General features: G+C 48.5%; 1 protein-coding gene across 1 annotated transcript; it reads left to right on the forward strand.

Annotated features, from left to right (window-relative positions):
- Nucleotides 1-3,805: 3,805 nt before the first annotated feature.
- Nucleotides 3,806-11,958, forward strand: LOC132086141 (methylmalonic aciduria type A protein, mitochondrial-like; the record flags this gene model as incomplete). The annotated part of the gene is made up of 2 exons (XM_059491607.1): nt 3,806-4,088; nt 11,870-11,958. Coding segments are annotated over 2 exons (372 nt in total), but the record flags the coding sequence as incomplete, so codon positions are not given.
- Nucleotides 11,959-14,864: the final 2,906 nt, after the last annotated feature.

Genomic DNA, 14,864 nt, shown 5'->3' on the forward strand with positions numbered 1-14,864 from the left:
ATGCCAGAGAAGGAAAGGCCCTGGGGGCCCTGGCCCATACTGGACCAGGAACCCCAAAACTGGCTCACACAGGGGGACCCGGACCGGTAGGACAAACCAGAACCCCTAGAAACATCAAGAGGCCTCGCAGTGGGCCCGGCCCAGGAATTTCCTGAGCCCAGCATCCCAGGCCAAACCCATAAGGAAGGCTCTGCATTCCTGCTGCAGGCCTGAACCTTTCTGCCAGCACAATGGCAGCATGGGCAGTGAGACGCTTCCTTTCCCCTAAACCACTGAGGCATGCCAGCAGCAGGGAAATAGAAGCTGCCCCGAGAATCTTCATCTCGGGTCTGGGAATGTTTGTTTCCCACAGCATCACGGCACCACCCCCACTGGGCTGGGGACCAAAGGCAAAACTTTCGGGAGCCCCCTCCCCCTTGCCGCTAGGGCACAAGAGGGGCGGCAGAGATGGCAGCCTCCATGGGACACCCCCCAAACCGCCGAGCTTGAAAGCCGGCAGCCGGACTGCCACAACAGTGAGCTGGGGGGCAGCCCCGGCCCCACTGAAGGAGAGACCCCCCGCCGGAGCGACTGCTGAGACGTCCGGTGGAAGCATCGGGGAGGGAGCCGGAACCGGGGGGGGAACCGCGCTGAGCGTGGGATCAGCCGCGGGCTGCTTCGAGGGTCCCGTGGGCTCAACTCCGTTTTCTGCTGCTGACTCTGGGGTCCTCTGCGGAGGCGCAGTCGCAGTCGCCGTCGCAGTGCAAACCGGCAGCAGCGGAGCTGGGAGAGACAGCGGAGCGTCGCCGTTGCTTAGCAACAGGTCAATCGACGGAAGTGCTGTCTCTTCGGCCTTCTCCGACACAGGCTCTGGCGGGGGCAGGGAGGCCGGTGCAACCGCGGGCGGGACCTCCTGGAGAGGCGGAGACGGGATCTCCTGGAGTGACGGCTCTAGCAGGGCCGTGGAGGAAACCTCGGAGACCGGTGCCACCCCCGTTTCTGAAGGCGGAGTCTGAGAGGCCGGCGCTGGCTTGAGCGGCCGCTCCCATCCCCCCAGAGAGAGAGAAGGGGGGGAAGGAGAACACTCCATCTGAGCATGCTCCGGAGCAAGAGTAAAAAAAACTTCTTCGCGCCGCGAAGTTTCGCCCCCCCCCCGCCGTGAAGCAGGGGGGGCTGGGAAGAAAAATGTCCTCCCCCACCGCGTCTTCTGCCAAAGGTGGTGGAAACGGAGCTTGGCCATAACAATTAGAGATCCACTGAAAACAAGCTGCTCTGCGTTTCAGGACAGGGAAAAGGTTTATAAATGCTGGGTAGATAGAAGGCAACACGCGTCCCTTACTGAAGATGCGCTGGATAATCGAGTCCATGCACTCCCAGACAAAAGCATCTAAAGCATATAAGACATCAGCAAAGAACCCAAAAAGCTTTGCCCATCGAAAGAATTCATAGATATCTGTTTTTGACAAAAAGAAACCGTCTTCCCTGCACCAATGTTTCCAGAGGGCTATTATTTTCTCCTCTGAAGGGGAGAATTGAATCTCTTCTGGCAAGGCATGGGTCTGCCATACAAACAGCCACAAGCTACGAAGGGCTGGTTCATCAGGGATAGAAAAGTGAACAGTACCTTTTGAAAGAGTCCAGCTTGCTCTGGCCAGCTCCACAGGTCTGCTGCTCTTTTCCATCATCTTTCCTGATCGTTTTCCAGAAGAAAGATTCTCTTTGTGGTCAGCCTTGGCTGTGAACTCTGTCCAAATAAGGATCTTCGGTTCTTCAGCTCCTGGCTTGAATCCACTTTCTGAGGTCACTTCAAAGCAACCATCAAATGCCACACATACAGGATTTTTACCCAGTGCAGCAATTTTGCTCCTCTGGTCTTATCAGATTAATTTTTGCTCTTACACGAGGGGTCACCAGATATTACCGCGTCCTGTGTGGGTCGCAGCTGGTGAGAGAGAGACGGTGAATCTTGTATCTTGATCAGAAGGCTTGATTTATTAAGATATTATATAATACATTATAGTTATACTAAATAGAATATAGAGAGAGGTTTGCAGAGCTGCTAGCTAAGCTAAGAAGAGATAGAAAAGAACCCACAACAAAGTTGTGGCCAAGGACTCAGTCCCCTGGCTTGAACTGATGATTGGCTCTTAATTATAAACATAGAAAATGAGCCAATCAAGGTGAATCCTATTGCATTCCACAGCAGCTGATAACAATTGTTTACCTTGTCTTCGGGGGCCTCTGGCTCCCGAAGACACAGAAATCCAAAAGGAAAGATTTCTGTGGAGAAATGTCTGCGACACCAGACCTCACCAGTGTGCAAAGTCTTGAAAACAGTTCTTGCAGGGAGATGACTCTGCGGCACATTCATGCCTGTTTGTGGCCATATCAGATTGGCAGTACAGCTGGTGGGCTGTATAAAAGAGCAGCAGTTTTGTTCTGAACTGCTGAGTGCACACTTTAATCTCACTCCTATTATTCCGGTCCACAAGGTTATCATAGAGAACTGAACAATCGGTTCTCTTCAGCATTTATGAAATGTGCACTTTTTCATGCTTGTTCACCAAGGTCACTGACAAAAGTATTCCATTTCAGAGAACACAAAGGGGCATAAACTGAAGGATGAATTAAGCAGAAGTAGAATGGTTTTTTTGTTGTTTCTGCTGCTATTAAAATAGTAGTGGAGATGTGCTACCTAGGTCTAAGTACAGCACTTGAAACAGAGAGCCTTAGAAACCTTGTTAATGAAGAGATTATAGTGATCCAGACTAACTCTGGTGAATAAAGACCTGGTTAAACAGAAAGACCTCATGAGGCTATTTCAAAATGGAACTTCTTGTCTCTTTCTGCTGTGGTTTCATCCCATGCTGATAGGCACACAAAATTGCATATTTTCTCAGCTCTGAAATGTTCAGTTCTCTGTGTATCATCATCTTCTGGACCCGAATAACAGCAGTGAGATTAAATTGTGCATTCAGCAGTTCAGAACAAAACTCCTGCTATTTAATAGTCTGTCACTTTCACGGCCCATGTGATGGTGCTGTGAAAAAGTCTTTGCAAGACAGTGCAAGGCACTGGGAGCAGTTCAGCCAATGAATTCTGTGTTTACATTCATTAACATGAAATAAATCTGTGTGCTTTAACAAGAAGACAGTCAGAAACAGGGTTGTGAGATGACTGAAGAAATAATAATAGTTAAAAATTAAGAAAGCAGAAGAAATCTGTAAAGGAGATTTGTTCTACCTTGGTGTTGAAATTGACCCATTAAACTGAGTTTAAATCAGCTGGGCAGCCTGAGGATTAGCCTTTCTTTTCTAAGTGTGGAAAAGGGGTGAAGCTTTAAAAAAAAAAACCAAAACAACCCAGGCTGTTCAATTTGAGATTGTGCTGGATTACTGAAATATTATTGGCAAAATTAATTCCTGGTCTGGAAAGCAAAGATTTAAAAAAAAAAAATAAAGTACCTCGTTTCTGCATATTTTAAGTGTGAAAGAATAGCTACCAGAGTATGCACTTTACATTTAAGTAAAACAGCAATAATGTGCCTCTTAGCTGAAGGACTGAATAAAAATGATTCTCATAACAAGCAGCTGGACAAATACCCAAATAGTATGGATCTCAAGGTCTACTTCTAGTCAGTAGAATCCTAGATTTTTGGGGGACTGGAAGGAAGGCACAGATATGCTTAGAGCTTCATGAAGCAGGTATTGAAGGAAGCTTCCCTCACACATTTCTTGATTTCCATGCAATCTGCCATCTGCCTGATGATGCAGTCCTGGCCACCTCGAGGCCAGCAGGGAACTTGGCTTTGGCCATTCCCTGAACCCCCCGGGTCATGCGCATCTCCGCCAAAACCAGCGAGGGCGTCTCGGAGATGTGGGATAAGACGGCCGAGTTCCGCGACCTCCTGCTCAGCAGCGGCGAGCTGCTGGCCGAGCGGTGCCGGCAGCAGAAGGTGTGGATGTGGAACCTCGTCCAGGACAACATGCTGCAGCACTGCCACACCCACCTGGCCGGCAAGGATAAGATCCCGCTTCTGGAAGAAGAGGTTCTACGGGTCTTGTCTCCTGGGCTGGCAGCTGACCTGCTGCTGAAGGCATTCAAAGATGGTCTCCAAGCATTGTTTTCAACTCTGTTCTTGATGGGTGCTTTCTGTAAACCTGAACATGAAATGCACTTTTTCTATGTGTGGATTCTGATGTTTTGCTGCAGCAGAAATGAATTGAAAATCTATCCAGTACTCTGCAGAAGAATTCTTTTGGATTCTGTATATGCAGCAATTATGACAAATCTAAACGCTCACTAAGAGACTACTACACACTATTGGAAAAAAAGCAAACTTCCAAATCTTCTATTTCTACATGCCTTAGATCTCTTGATAAAAATTGGATGCCCATGTAAAATGATTGGGTTTGGGGAGGGCAGGAGAGCGAGGTTTGTGGTGGTGCAGGGTTGGATTCTGGTTGTGGGGTCATCTCAGAGCAGGTGACTCTGCAGCTTTCCATTCTAATATAGCAGCAGCTGTTGCCAGAATGAATTGCATTTTCTTTCCTCACCTTGAGTGACAGCATTGCTTCAGCCTTTATGTTCTCCTCACATATATTGCTAATTTGTGAAATCTGCAATGCATTGGCTGTTTGAGATTTTGGGGCATGGGAGTTGAGTAAAGCTAAAGAATACAAAGGAACTTTTTTTTTTAACTATATGCAGTTCCCTTCTTAAAGTTTTCTTTTGTAATGTGGCAAGATTCAATTACTGACTTGCTCTCTACTGGTGCGAACATTCTTATTTCCCTTTTATTTTCCTTTTTAGCGTGCTCTGTTGCTCCCCCTTCGATGCACAGTCAATAAGTAACATACTCCATGAGTTAAAATGAGAAAACCGTTTTTACAGAGTTTAGTGTGTCTGTAACTATTCCTGCTGGACTGTTCTAAAACATTTATAATTTGATGAAATATAGAACAAAAGGTGGTAAAGAATGTATTTAAGGAAACATTAGTGTGTTCCCCTGGAGAGTTGGACAGTTATCAGTGCACAGACTGACTAGCAACAGGATTCCTCTTCCAAAAACCAGTTCTCCACAGCTACTCCACAGTCATATTTTTACAGTTTATTTAAAAGTAGCCACCCCCCCTCATAATGGAACATTTGTAAATTGAGAATAAAAATCTCAAAATTAAAACCTCAGAAGCAATTAGAGACCATACTTGGAATGGAAGGATGACAGACATACTCTGTTCCCTCCTGTCATACTAAGATATGGTTCAGCTGATGAACAAGGAAGGAAAAGAGGGGCTGACATTCATGACAGTGCATGGAGAAGGTACATTATGGAACAGCAAGAGAAATGCATATTTTTTCTCTATTTTTCCTCCCATGGGAGCATAAGAATTGTCTTGGATAATTCACTGTGAAGCCACAGAAACTGATGGTACAGACACTGTTTGCTGTGTGAGGCTTACAAAAATTCTGAATTCAACGCCTGTTCCTATGTTTTGGATTTGTGTGTTGCACGGGACCATGTGATGCTTATCCTTTGGCACTAGGTGGGTTTGTTTGTAATTGTGCTCAAAGTGGGGAATAGTTAGAAATTCTTGTAGTTTGAGTAAAAGATTGTTTACTTGTAACAACTTAAAAGCTTCACCTTTCAGAATGCATGATAAGATTGCTGTGTTCTTCTGGATATCTTTTGTTTATGTGGTATGGCCTTGCTAAAACTATCCATTTCTCAAAGCTTCCTTCTGCGCATACTTTTAGATTCTTATGAAGGTGTATTGTATAATTCACACAGTACATTGTATTGTGTATTGTTCTCCCTTTCCTTATTTCTCCCTGTAGATGGAAAGCTGCGAGAGCTGGGGTGAAATCCATGCTACCTTTAATTACTAAGGGCAAAGTCCCACTTTTGCAAAGCACTTCTCTTTAATTTCTTTCCACTCTGTATCTTTGCATCTCTGTGTTGTGAGATGTTTGGCATTTCTAGCCTGACAGGGCAGTGCTGGCAGGGCTACCTCACAGGTGCAGACCTCTTCACCACTGTTAGATGAGGGAAAATGCATTTTTCACCGGAGTTAGAAAATGATCCACACTATAGTCTCTTGCTCAAAATCCAGGCTGTTTCTCTTCAAGAGATGCTGAAGTTATGTCATGCATCTGACTGGCTGATGCCACAGTATGGAGCCTTTATTTATAGAGGTGTATAAATAAAATCAATCTTCCTCTACAAACTGTCAAATTGTATTGCCCGAAAGCTGAAGAATCTGCAGTTCATTAAATCTGGAGATAATGAATGACCCCAACTCTCTAGAAAAAGCACCTTCTGTTCAGAAAGACCGGTTTGTTTTAATCTGGCTGCTGATATGAGTTGTCTACAGTTTTTTCCTGCCAAAAATGAAAATACTGTTTTTGATGTGTTAAAAAAGTTACTGCACGATGGTATTTAGTGTAATTGTGTTAATTCTTGTTATGAATTAAAGAGATTTTGAATAGTTGAAGGTGTGTGTGTGGTGATATGAGCACAGACAAACCGAGATGAGCAGTCAGGGGATGAGGAAAGGGAATTACTTAAAGAAGGTGTTCATCTTCTGACATTATTTGTTCAAGGGAGAGGGTAGATCATTGGCAGCAGGTGCCCTGAGCACTTGGTATGGCTGGCTGCTGTTCACATTTTTGGGATGTGAGTTTGAATTGCTGTGTTCTGTTTCATCATCATCAGGAAAAAAGAACCACATTTTGAACTGAAGTACCTCAAGGTTAACTCCCATGCCTTATAAATTAAGAAAAAAGACAATTGCTTGTCTTCATGGCCAGCCTATGAGACATGGAGGATGCATTACCCATTTCCTAGTTAAGCTGCATTAATCTGTTTTCTGACTCCTCTCATGTCCAAAACAACCTGCAGGCCCTGTCAGGGCACAGCCATAGTGAGCTGCCTGGTGAGAAAGGGTTGGTTTCAGGAACCTCCAAGAGGTTTTTAATTAGAGTCTGGAACTCCTGCCTCTCCATTCCTGGAGAGTTTTATTGCCAGTCTCAGGTCCTCCCTGTAATGAGCTGGATCTGGATGGGGTTTGGCACATGCTTGACTGTCCATTAGCAATAGAACCTGTGCTAATTGCCTAGAACCCCCCAAGATCCATAGGGCTGGGCAGATGGATGGTGTGGGACAGGCTGCTGTCTCCTCTTGCCTCTGCCCAGAGTCCCAGATTGCCTGCTGGGCTCAAAGAGGGTGAGACCTTTCCCCTGCACTTAGCAGCAGTCTGTCTGTGCCTGGGAGGTTCCCTGTGTTCTCTCACCTTGCTGGGAGACCTTCCAAAGATCTTTGGAAGAGGTGGAGGGTATCTTTCCTTGAGGGTAGCTTTCTTTGCTGGCTGTCCTCTTTATAGCCAGAAGGAAAAGGGTAAACAAGGATGCTGTCAGAATTCAAGCTGAACACATCCTTGGGATGGTGTAAGATGTCAGATTTCACGTGGCTTGACTGACAATCTTGCTTTCAGTGTTTGCATAGTAAATTCAGTGTCAGCATGCACAGAGACAGCAGATCTCAGAGGAGTCGGGGGTAAGTAGCCTGGCATTTTGAGCTTTCTAGAAAGAGCTGCAGAGCTAAGGAATTTCTTCTGAGTTTTTGGCCTGTCATGAACTGGCAGATGACATGGGAGGAGGAAGTCCCTGGTCATTTGGCAGTGCAAAGAGCAAGCTTTGAACCGTGCAAGCTTCTGGTGGGTTAGGAAACATTCCCACTAGACATTTCAGAGTCCTGGCCTCTTGGCTGCCAGTGACAGTTTTGGGTGATCTTTTTATTTATATCTGCTTGCTACTATTAACTTGTTTCAGTTCCTCTCTTAGACTAGCCCAAGAAACTGAAAAAGTTCAATGGGAAACAGGTTTTCTGAACAGTGCAAAACCATACCCCATGCGTTTTCTTTTGGCTCTCTAAATGTGGAGGATTCTAGAAGTCTCTACCACCAAATAAGAGCCTGGATCTTGACAAGCTATAGATTAGGTGTCAGGAAAAACTAATTACAACACTCATGTGGCATGGGCTGAATGGCAAATACAAACATTGAGTGCAGTTATTAGTTTTAATAGACTAGCCACAGGAGAATAACAGTGTGAAGATGGGGAAGAAGACTGGCCTGGCTGGATAGGGAGCTTTTTGGTGAAGAGGCAGTCAACTCTGGAAAAGTACAAGGATGTCATTAGGTCATGCAGAGAGAAAATTAGAAAGGTGAAAGCTCAGCTGCAACTCAGTCTGGCCTTCCCTGTGAACAATAATAAAAAGTGGCTTAATAAATTCATTAATGACAAAAGGAGGGCCTTGGAGGTCTTTTCCCACCTTAATAATTATAGGATTCTGTGAAATACATTTATCCTTGAAACATGATACCCTACTTGTTGTGAAGTACTTAATTCACCCTCAGTTATATTTTCCTGGTTGGAGTTGCTGGAGGACTGAATTTCCTGGCTCTGACTTTGAAAAATCTGTCACTTTGAGTAGGAATGAAACTTGACTGATGCAATCTTATCACAGTATCACCATATAAATGGATCTTATTTATTTTTAATTGAAATGTCAAAAGATGCAGTGCATATTTTTGAATCGCACTGACATTATATTTAGATATTTTCATTAAGTTCTGGGTATGCAGTCCCATTAAAAATAGGGAGTTAAGTATAAAAACATGAAGTCTTAATGCTTGCTTACTAAATATTTAAGTGCAAGTGGGCATTGCTCTGGTAACACTTGTGAATAGAGCTATTCTGGTAGATTTAAAATGTGTCACTGCCATGAGTGACAGCCACCAATGTATTCATAGTACTTCAGAACCCTGTTGACGGAAGGAGCTTTCCTGCAACTATTTATCTTTACTTACGTTCCCATCCCATTTAAAATGTTTTTCTCTGTTTCAGGAAAGAAAGGTCCAGTGATTTTTATCGTTAAAACAAGTGCTGCTTCTAACTCTGCTGGAATGCAGCTGCACAGTGTGTACTGGAAGCCTGGATGCCAGGGAAGTGTTAATCCCAGCAGTCAAGGAATACGTGGATGCTTTAGTTTGTCTTCATTTGTTTTGCTGGTCCTAGCCCTGGACCAGGCTCATGTGATAATTTGTGGCAACTTGAGGCAGTGAGAGCAAGCTGGGAGAAACCTGCTCCTGTTCATTTATGCACCTATGGCTCCAAAGTCCTGCTCACTCATGTGTGAGCACCTTAGGGCTTTGACCCTCCTACCTGGCTTCCTGGTAAATCTCTTAAAAAGCAAATTCTTTGGCCTGGTGTGTGAATGAACATTCCGGGCTTAAATAGCAGGGAAAGGATCAAGAAAGTATTTGATGCTTTGTTGACCAGCCAGGAAGCAAGGCGTATTTTTGGGTTTGGTCACTTTAGGCTGTGCTGCAAACATTGGCATGAAGGCCTAGAGGCTCAGCGAGAGAACATTTTCCTCTTCTTTATTTAAACGGGCACATTCCCAGAAGAGTAACGATCCAAAGTTTACACTTCCGGTGAAATGCTATCTGAGAAGTGCTGGAAAAAGAAAAGTATCTGATAGAAATTAGAAGTCTGAAAAGTAAAGTAGAGCAGAGCTAAATGCAAACACAAGAGGAACTTCTACTACAGAAACTTGAAGGTTTTTTTAAAATTAGCTACAGCCTAAACTGGAAAATAATGGGATGGGTTTAACTTTTTTTAGAGTTGTGCCATATGTTGATTTTAATCATGATTAAGGTGGCAGGAAATGAAACAATTACCTAGAAAACCCAAACAAAGCAAAACCAAGCAGGGAAAGCCCTTCCCTCTCTTAAATAGGGAAACAGGCTGCCACAGGCTGCACAAATAGTGCCATACTATCACTTAATGCTCTGCTCTTCTCCTGTACAGTTGTTGGGATTTTTGGGGTGATGCTTTCTTTTTCTTTTTTGGCTTAATGAAACATTTCCAGTCAGTGTGTTCCGCTACCCCTGCTACTGCTTAGTTCCAGCCCTAAGTTTCCTTCCTTTCCCTTTCCCTTTCCCTTTTCCTGTCATATATGTAAATTGAACCCCTGCCAGGTTGGTCAAAGGCAGGTGTTGTGGAAGCCCAGCAGCTGCATTCCTGATGTACTGCCTGGCATCCACCTGGATGACTTTCTAGGATATGTTCCCAAGAGCTCTGCAAGGAGCCCTGCAGCCAGGAAAAGTCCCAGTATTTGGTTCACATGGAACCTGTGGGTTCAGTCAAGGTGTGCTCCCATCCCTTTTCCAAGGGCTGTGCCGGGCACTGAGGCATCAGCTGCCCTGTGTTCAAGGTTAGCTGTTAGTTCAGGGATTTTTGAATTGCATTGCAGGGAGTTTTTAAAACTTTGGTGTAGGAGAAGATGCCTTTTCCTTTGCAGACTCTTTGAGTGCTCTGCACTTGGGAGATGATGTTCCATTTGCTGCAGCTCCACAGACCCCGTGGTGTCTGGCAGACTCCAGGCAGGAGTGATTGCCCTGATGTTTTATTAGCTCCCAGAAAATATATAGCAAAGAGACCGTGCAGGCTCCAGCACAGTCTGCCTGAGCTCTGACCCCCCGGGCAAGAGGCTACATTGCTTTTACAACTGGCACTTAACCTTGCTGCTAAGACTTGTCAACAAGGAGGCCAATTAGCAGCAGATAAGATGGTGGATCACCAGCCCCTGTTGCTATGGTCAGTTTCCACGGCAACCATCACCAGGCCCCTGTTGCTATGGTCAGTTTCCATGGCAACCATCACCAGGCCCCTGTTGCTATGCTCAGTCCCTTGGCAGCTCCATGGAGACCCCATGCCAGGGATGGTTGCCATGGACACCAGCCCAGGCCTGCAGCCAGAGCCCATTGCCATGGCAACCATTGGCAGCCTCCATCCCCAGACTCATGGGATCCCAGAACCACAGAATTGGCTGAGCTGGGAGGGACCCATCAGGATCCTCCAGTCCAACTGCTGGCCCTGCACAGGACACCCCAACAATGCCAGCCTGGGCCTGGCAGTGCTGTCCAAACGCTGCTGGAGCTCAGAGAGCCCTGGAGCTGAGACCCTTCCCTGGGGAGCCTGGGCAGGGCCCCAGCAGCCTCTGGGCAAAAACTTTTTCCTGACATCCAACCTGAGCCTGCCCCAACTCAGCTGCAGCCGTTCCCTCCACTCCTGTCCCTGGGCACCAGAGGGAAGAGGTTCCCACAGCCCCAGCCAGGGACCCACTCCCAAGGCTGTTGCCATGGCCACCAGGGCTGGGACCAGCGGGGATGCTCGGTTTCCACGGGCCGGTGTTCAGGAATGGGATTCCCCAATTTCCTGCTACCTGCTAAAACCGCGCTGCCCTCGCTGCCCTCCCACCTCCCATGGAAAGCACAAAAGGCAAAGATCCCAGGCTGGGATAAGAACCAATTTACTGGGGACAGCAACAAGATAAGGAAAAAACAGAACAGAAACAATATTGATAACAGAAGGGATAAGAAAAACTGCTTACAAGGAAAACTAGAACATAAACAGCAGGCTCTTCCTGGCCACATATTTCCCCCTGCCTGGAAAGGACACCCTTCTCCTCGGGGAAAGACAGTCCCTTTCTTGCCCCTGGCAATGACCTGAGGTGGGAGGGAATGTAATCACATGGCCATGGCCAGACCCTCATGTTTTTCAATTCCACATCATCTTACTGGCAGGGGCAGGAAAAGTTACAGGTGTCTTCTTTGCATGGATCACAGGAAAAATGGATCACCAGGGCTCTTCCCAACATGGGTTCCCCCATGGGGGATAAAGCTGGAGCAGTGCATGAAGCTCTTCCTGAAGTTGGGGCATTTGCATGGCTTCCCATACCGGTGGCTCCGTTGGTGTCTGGTCAAGTGAGACCTGCAGGTGAAGCCCTTCCCACACTGGGGACACTCCTAGGGCCTCTCCCCAGTGTGGATGCGCCGGTGGCTGACGAGGGTGGAGTTGCGCTTGAAGCCCATCCCACACTCAGCGCAGCGGAAGGGCCTCTCCTCGGTGTGAATCTGCTGGTGCTGGAGGAGATGGGAGCTGGTCTGAAACCTCTTCTGACACTGGGAACACTCGTGGGGCCTCTCCCCGGTGTGGATGCGTTGGTGGGTTTCAAGGGCGGAGCTGCAGCTGAAGCCCTTCCCACACTCCCCACACTCATAGGGCCCTTCCCCGGTGTGGGTCATCTGGTGGCTGATCAGGCTGCTGCTCTGCCTGAAGCTCTTCCCACACTCCAAGCACTTGTGGGGCTTCTCTCCATTGTGAAGCTGCTCCTGGACCACCAGCTCTGAGCTCTGGCTGAAGCTCTGCCCACCTTCCTGGCTCAGGCTGGGTCTTTCCTCCTCAGAGCACCCTGGGCTGGCTTTGCAGCCCCTCCTCCTGCGGGATCTCTGGGAATTTTCCTCACTGTTGGATTCCTGTGACATGGAGCTGCTCAAAACAGCCTCTTCCACGAGGTTCTGCCACAGGGATTTGCCCTCCCTGCTCTCCATTCTCAGCTCCTTCTCTGGGGGAGGAAGGACAAGGAGAGGATGGGATTTGCCTCCGTGCCACAGGGAAGGAGAAGGAGATGCCCCCAGTGCATCCCCGTCAGGACGGTGTTGGCAGCAGGATTGTCCTGCAGCCAGGGGCCGTGCTGGGCTGGGAGATGGAGCAGCACATAGGGGAAAGGGGCACTGACTTCCTCCTCACCTGCCTGGGTGTCCTGGGGCCTCTTCCTTGTAGCCTCCTCCTCCATTCAGCCAAGGTTTGGGAATGGGAAATCCTGGTTTGGGAAAAAGCAAGGTGTGAATGCCTTGGATTGGGAATTCCTCCCACCCAAATCCATCTCTAGAAGTCATCTGGTGCCCATAAAAACCTCCAAAAATCGAAAGTGAATCAAAAAAAGCCACCAGGAGTGTCCCATTTCCAGTCTCATCCCTCTGGGCTTCTGGTAGTCCCCCGTCTCAGGGCTGCTGGGGATCCCATGGGTCCTGGGGATCTCCCCTCTCCAGGGTCCTGCTTAGGGATACTGGGGGATTTCAGGGTCCCCCACTCCAGCCTCACCCCAGTCCAGCCACTTTGGGCTCCCCCCTCTTCCCACCACCCTGTCCTGGATTAGGGCAAATTTGGAAAAAAAACCTCCAAAGGGGTTTGCTCTAAAAAGCAAATTCAAGCAGCCCCTCCCCCAACCAGATCAGGAAAAGATTTCCTTGGAGAAAAGGGGAAAAAACCTGGCAAAGCATTCACCAGCACAAAAAATGAACAATATTAAACAATAAAACCTCTTGCCACTCCAAAAGAGATGACAAACTCAGAAAGTCCCTCCGTGGGCAGTAGCTCAGCTCACTCAGTGTCTTATCAGTCTCTTATCAGTCCCTCCAGTGCTGGAAATGCCTCGCGGCCCAGGCCCGGCCACAGGTGCGAGGTGCCAGTGGTGTTCTGGGTGTTCAGTCCAGAGCAGGTTTAAACAGCTCCAAAGAAAAAGAAAAAACACAGTCCAGGGAACTTCTCTGCCTCAGCGAGCTAAAAACTAACTAAAAGCAAAGGAGAGCTCTGTCCTGCCGTCTGTCTGTCAGCAGACAACTGATACCTTAGGGTTTTAAGTTTTTTTGTTGTGTTTTGGTGTGCAGCTCTTAGCTTTATATTAAGTGTTACTGGGATCTTTTCTCAGGGTGGTAAAGACAAACAATCCTGTTCTAGCTGGAGACTCAAGGACAATCTCTTCAAACTTCAGGCCCAAAGCACAAACAACATGAAAAGAGGAGAGCAGGCAAGCAAGCAAGGAGGATGAAACTTCATAATTTGAAGTTATTAATTGGGCTGTTAACTCCTATATGCAAATGGACTAAAACTTATAAAAATGTGAGATCTCGTGACTCTCTTTTGCTCCCATCTTGGAGCCATCTGGGCAGAGCCACAACTGTGACTCCGGTACTGCCAGGGTGTGGCATTTGAAAGCACTTCAATAAAAATCAAAATTATTCCTTTTAATTCTGTCTGGGCTGCGTTCAAGCTCCTTAAGGCATCACAACAGTCCAGGAGCCGGAATGTGGAGGAGTGAGTGCAGTTTCTGAAAACGAACTGCTGCTCTTCCTCCTCCCCTTCGCTCTCAGAACCGGCCTGAAAGGTGCAGAACTCATTTCTGGGCTAAACGGACCGATGGGGGTACGAGCATCATGAAGTCACCCCAGGACACGCCCCTGTCAGGGTCAGGGGGTCCCGTCCCCGCCTCATCTCCGGGCTGCCGGGGGTGCCCCAGCTCCGGTATCGCCCCTTCCCCTCTCCCCGCCCCGGGGGTCCCCCGTTCCACAGCCCCGGCTCTCACGGGGATCCCCAAAACCAATGTCCCGCCCCATCGGTACCGGGCCATCCCCACGTGGACCCCCCTGCACCCTCCCGAGGGGCGATCGCGGCTCCTCTCCCCCCGAAAAAGCTCCTCTTAGGGAGCCCGGAGATATCCGGGGCTCGAGTCCGGGATCTGCCGGCTCCGAACACTCTCCAAAAAAACCCTCCTGGAGACCCCTGGCTGGAGCCGGGGCGAGCTCGGCCTCCGCCCTCCCCTGCGGCTCGGGGCTGGGGGGCGATGCTCCCGGGGCAGGGGGTGCTGCAGGCTCGGCGTGCGGGCGCTGCGAGCGCCGCGATTCTCCCGCTCCTGCTCCTGCTCCGCCTCTCCCTCCTCTTCCTCCCGCATTTCCGCCGCTCCCAGCCCGGACCCCCCTTTCCCACCGCTCTGCCCCGCAGCACCGGCTGCTGGGTGGGGGAGCCCCCGATCGGCCCCAGGGCTGGGCAGGGGGCTCGGGGACCCCCCGGGGCGGATCCTTCCCCCCGGCCCGAGCCCCAAATTCCGCTCCGGGGCCGCCGGGCTCTGCGGGTCCGCCTGGCAACCGGTGAGTCATCGCCGAGGAAAGCTCTGGTTGGCTGGAAATTGGTTAGCGCGT

Source organism: Ammospiza nelsoni, chromosome W (genome assembly GCF_027579445.1).
Source record: "Ammospiza nelsoni isolate bAmmNel1 chromosome W, bAmmNel1.pri, whole genome shotgun sequence".
Taxonomy (NCBI): Eukaryota; Metazoa; Chordata; class Aves; order Passeriformes; family Passerellidae; genus Ammospiza; species Ammospiza nelsoni.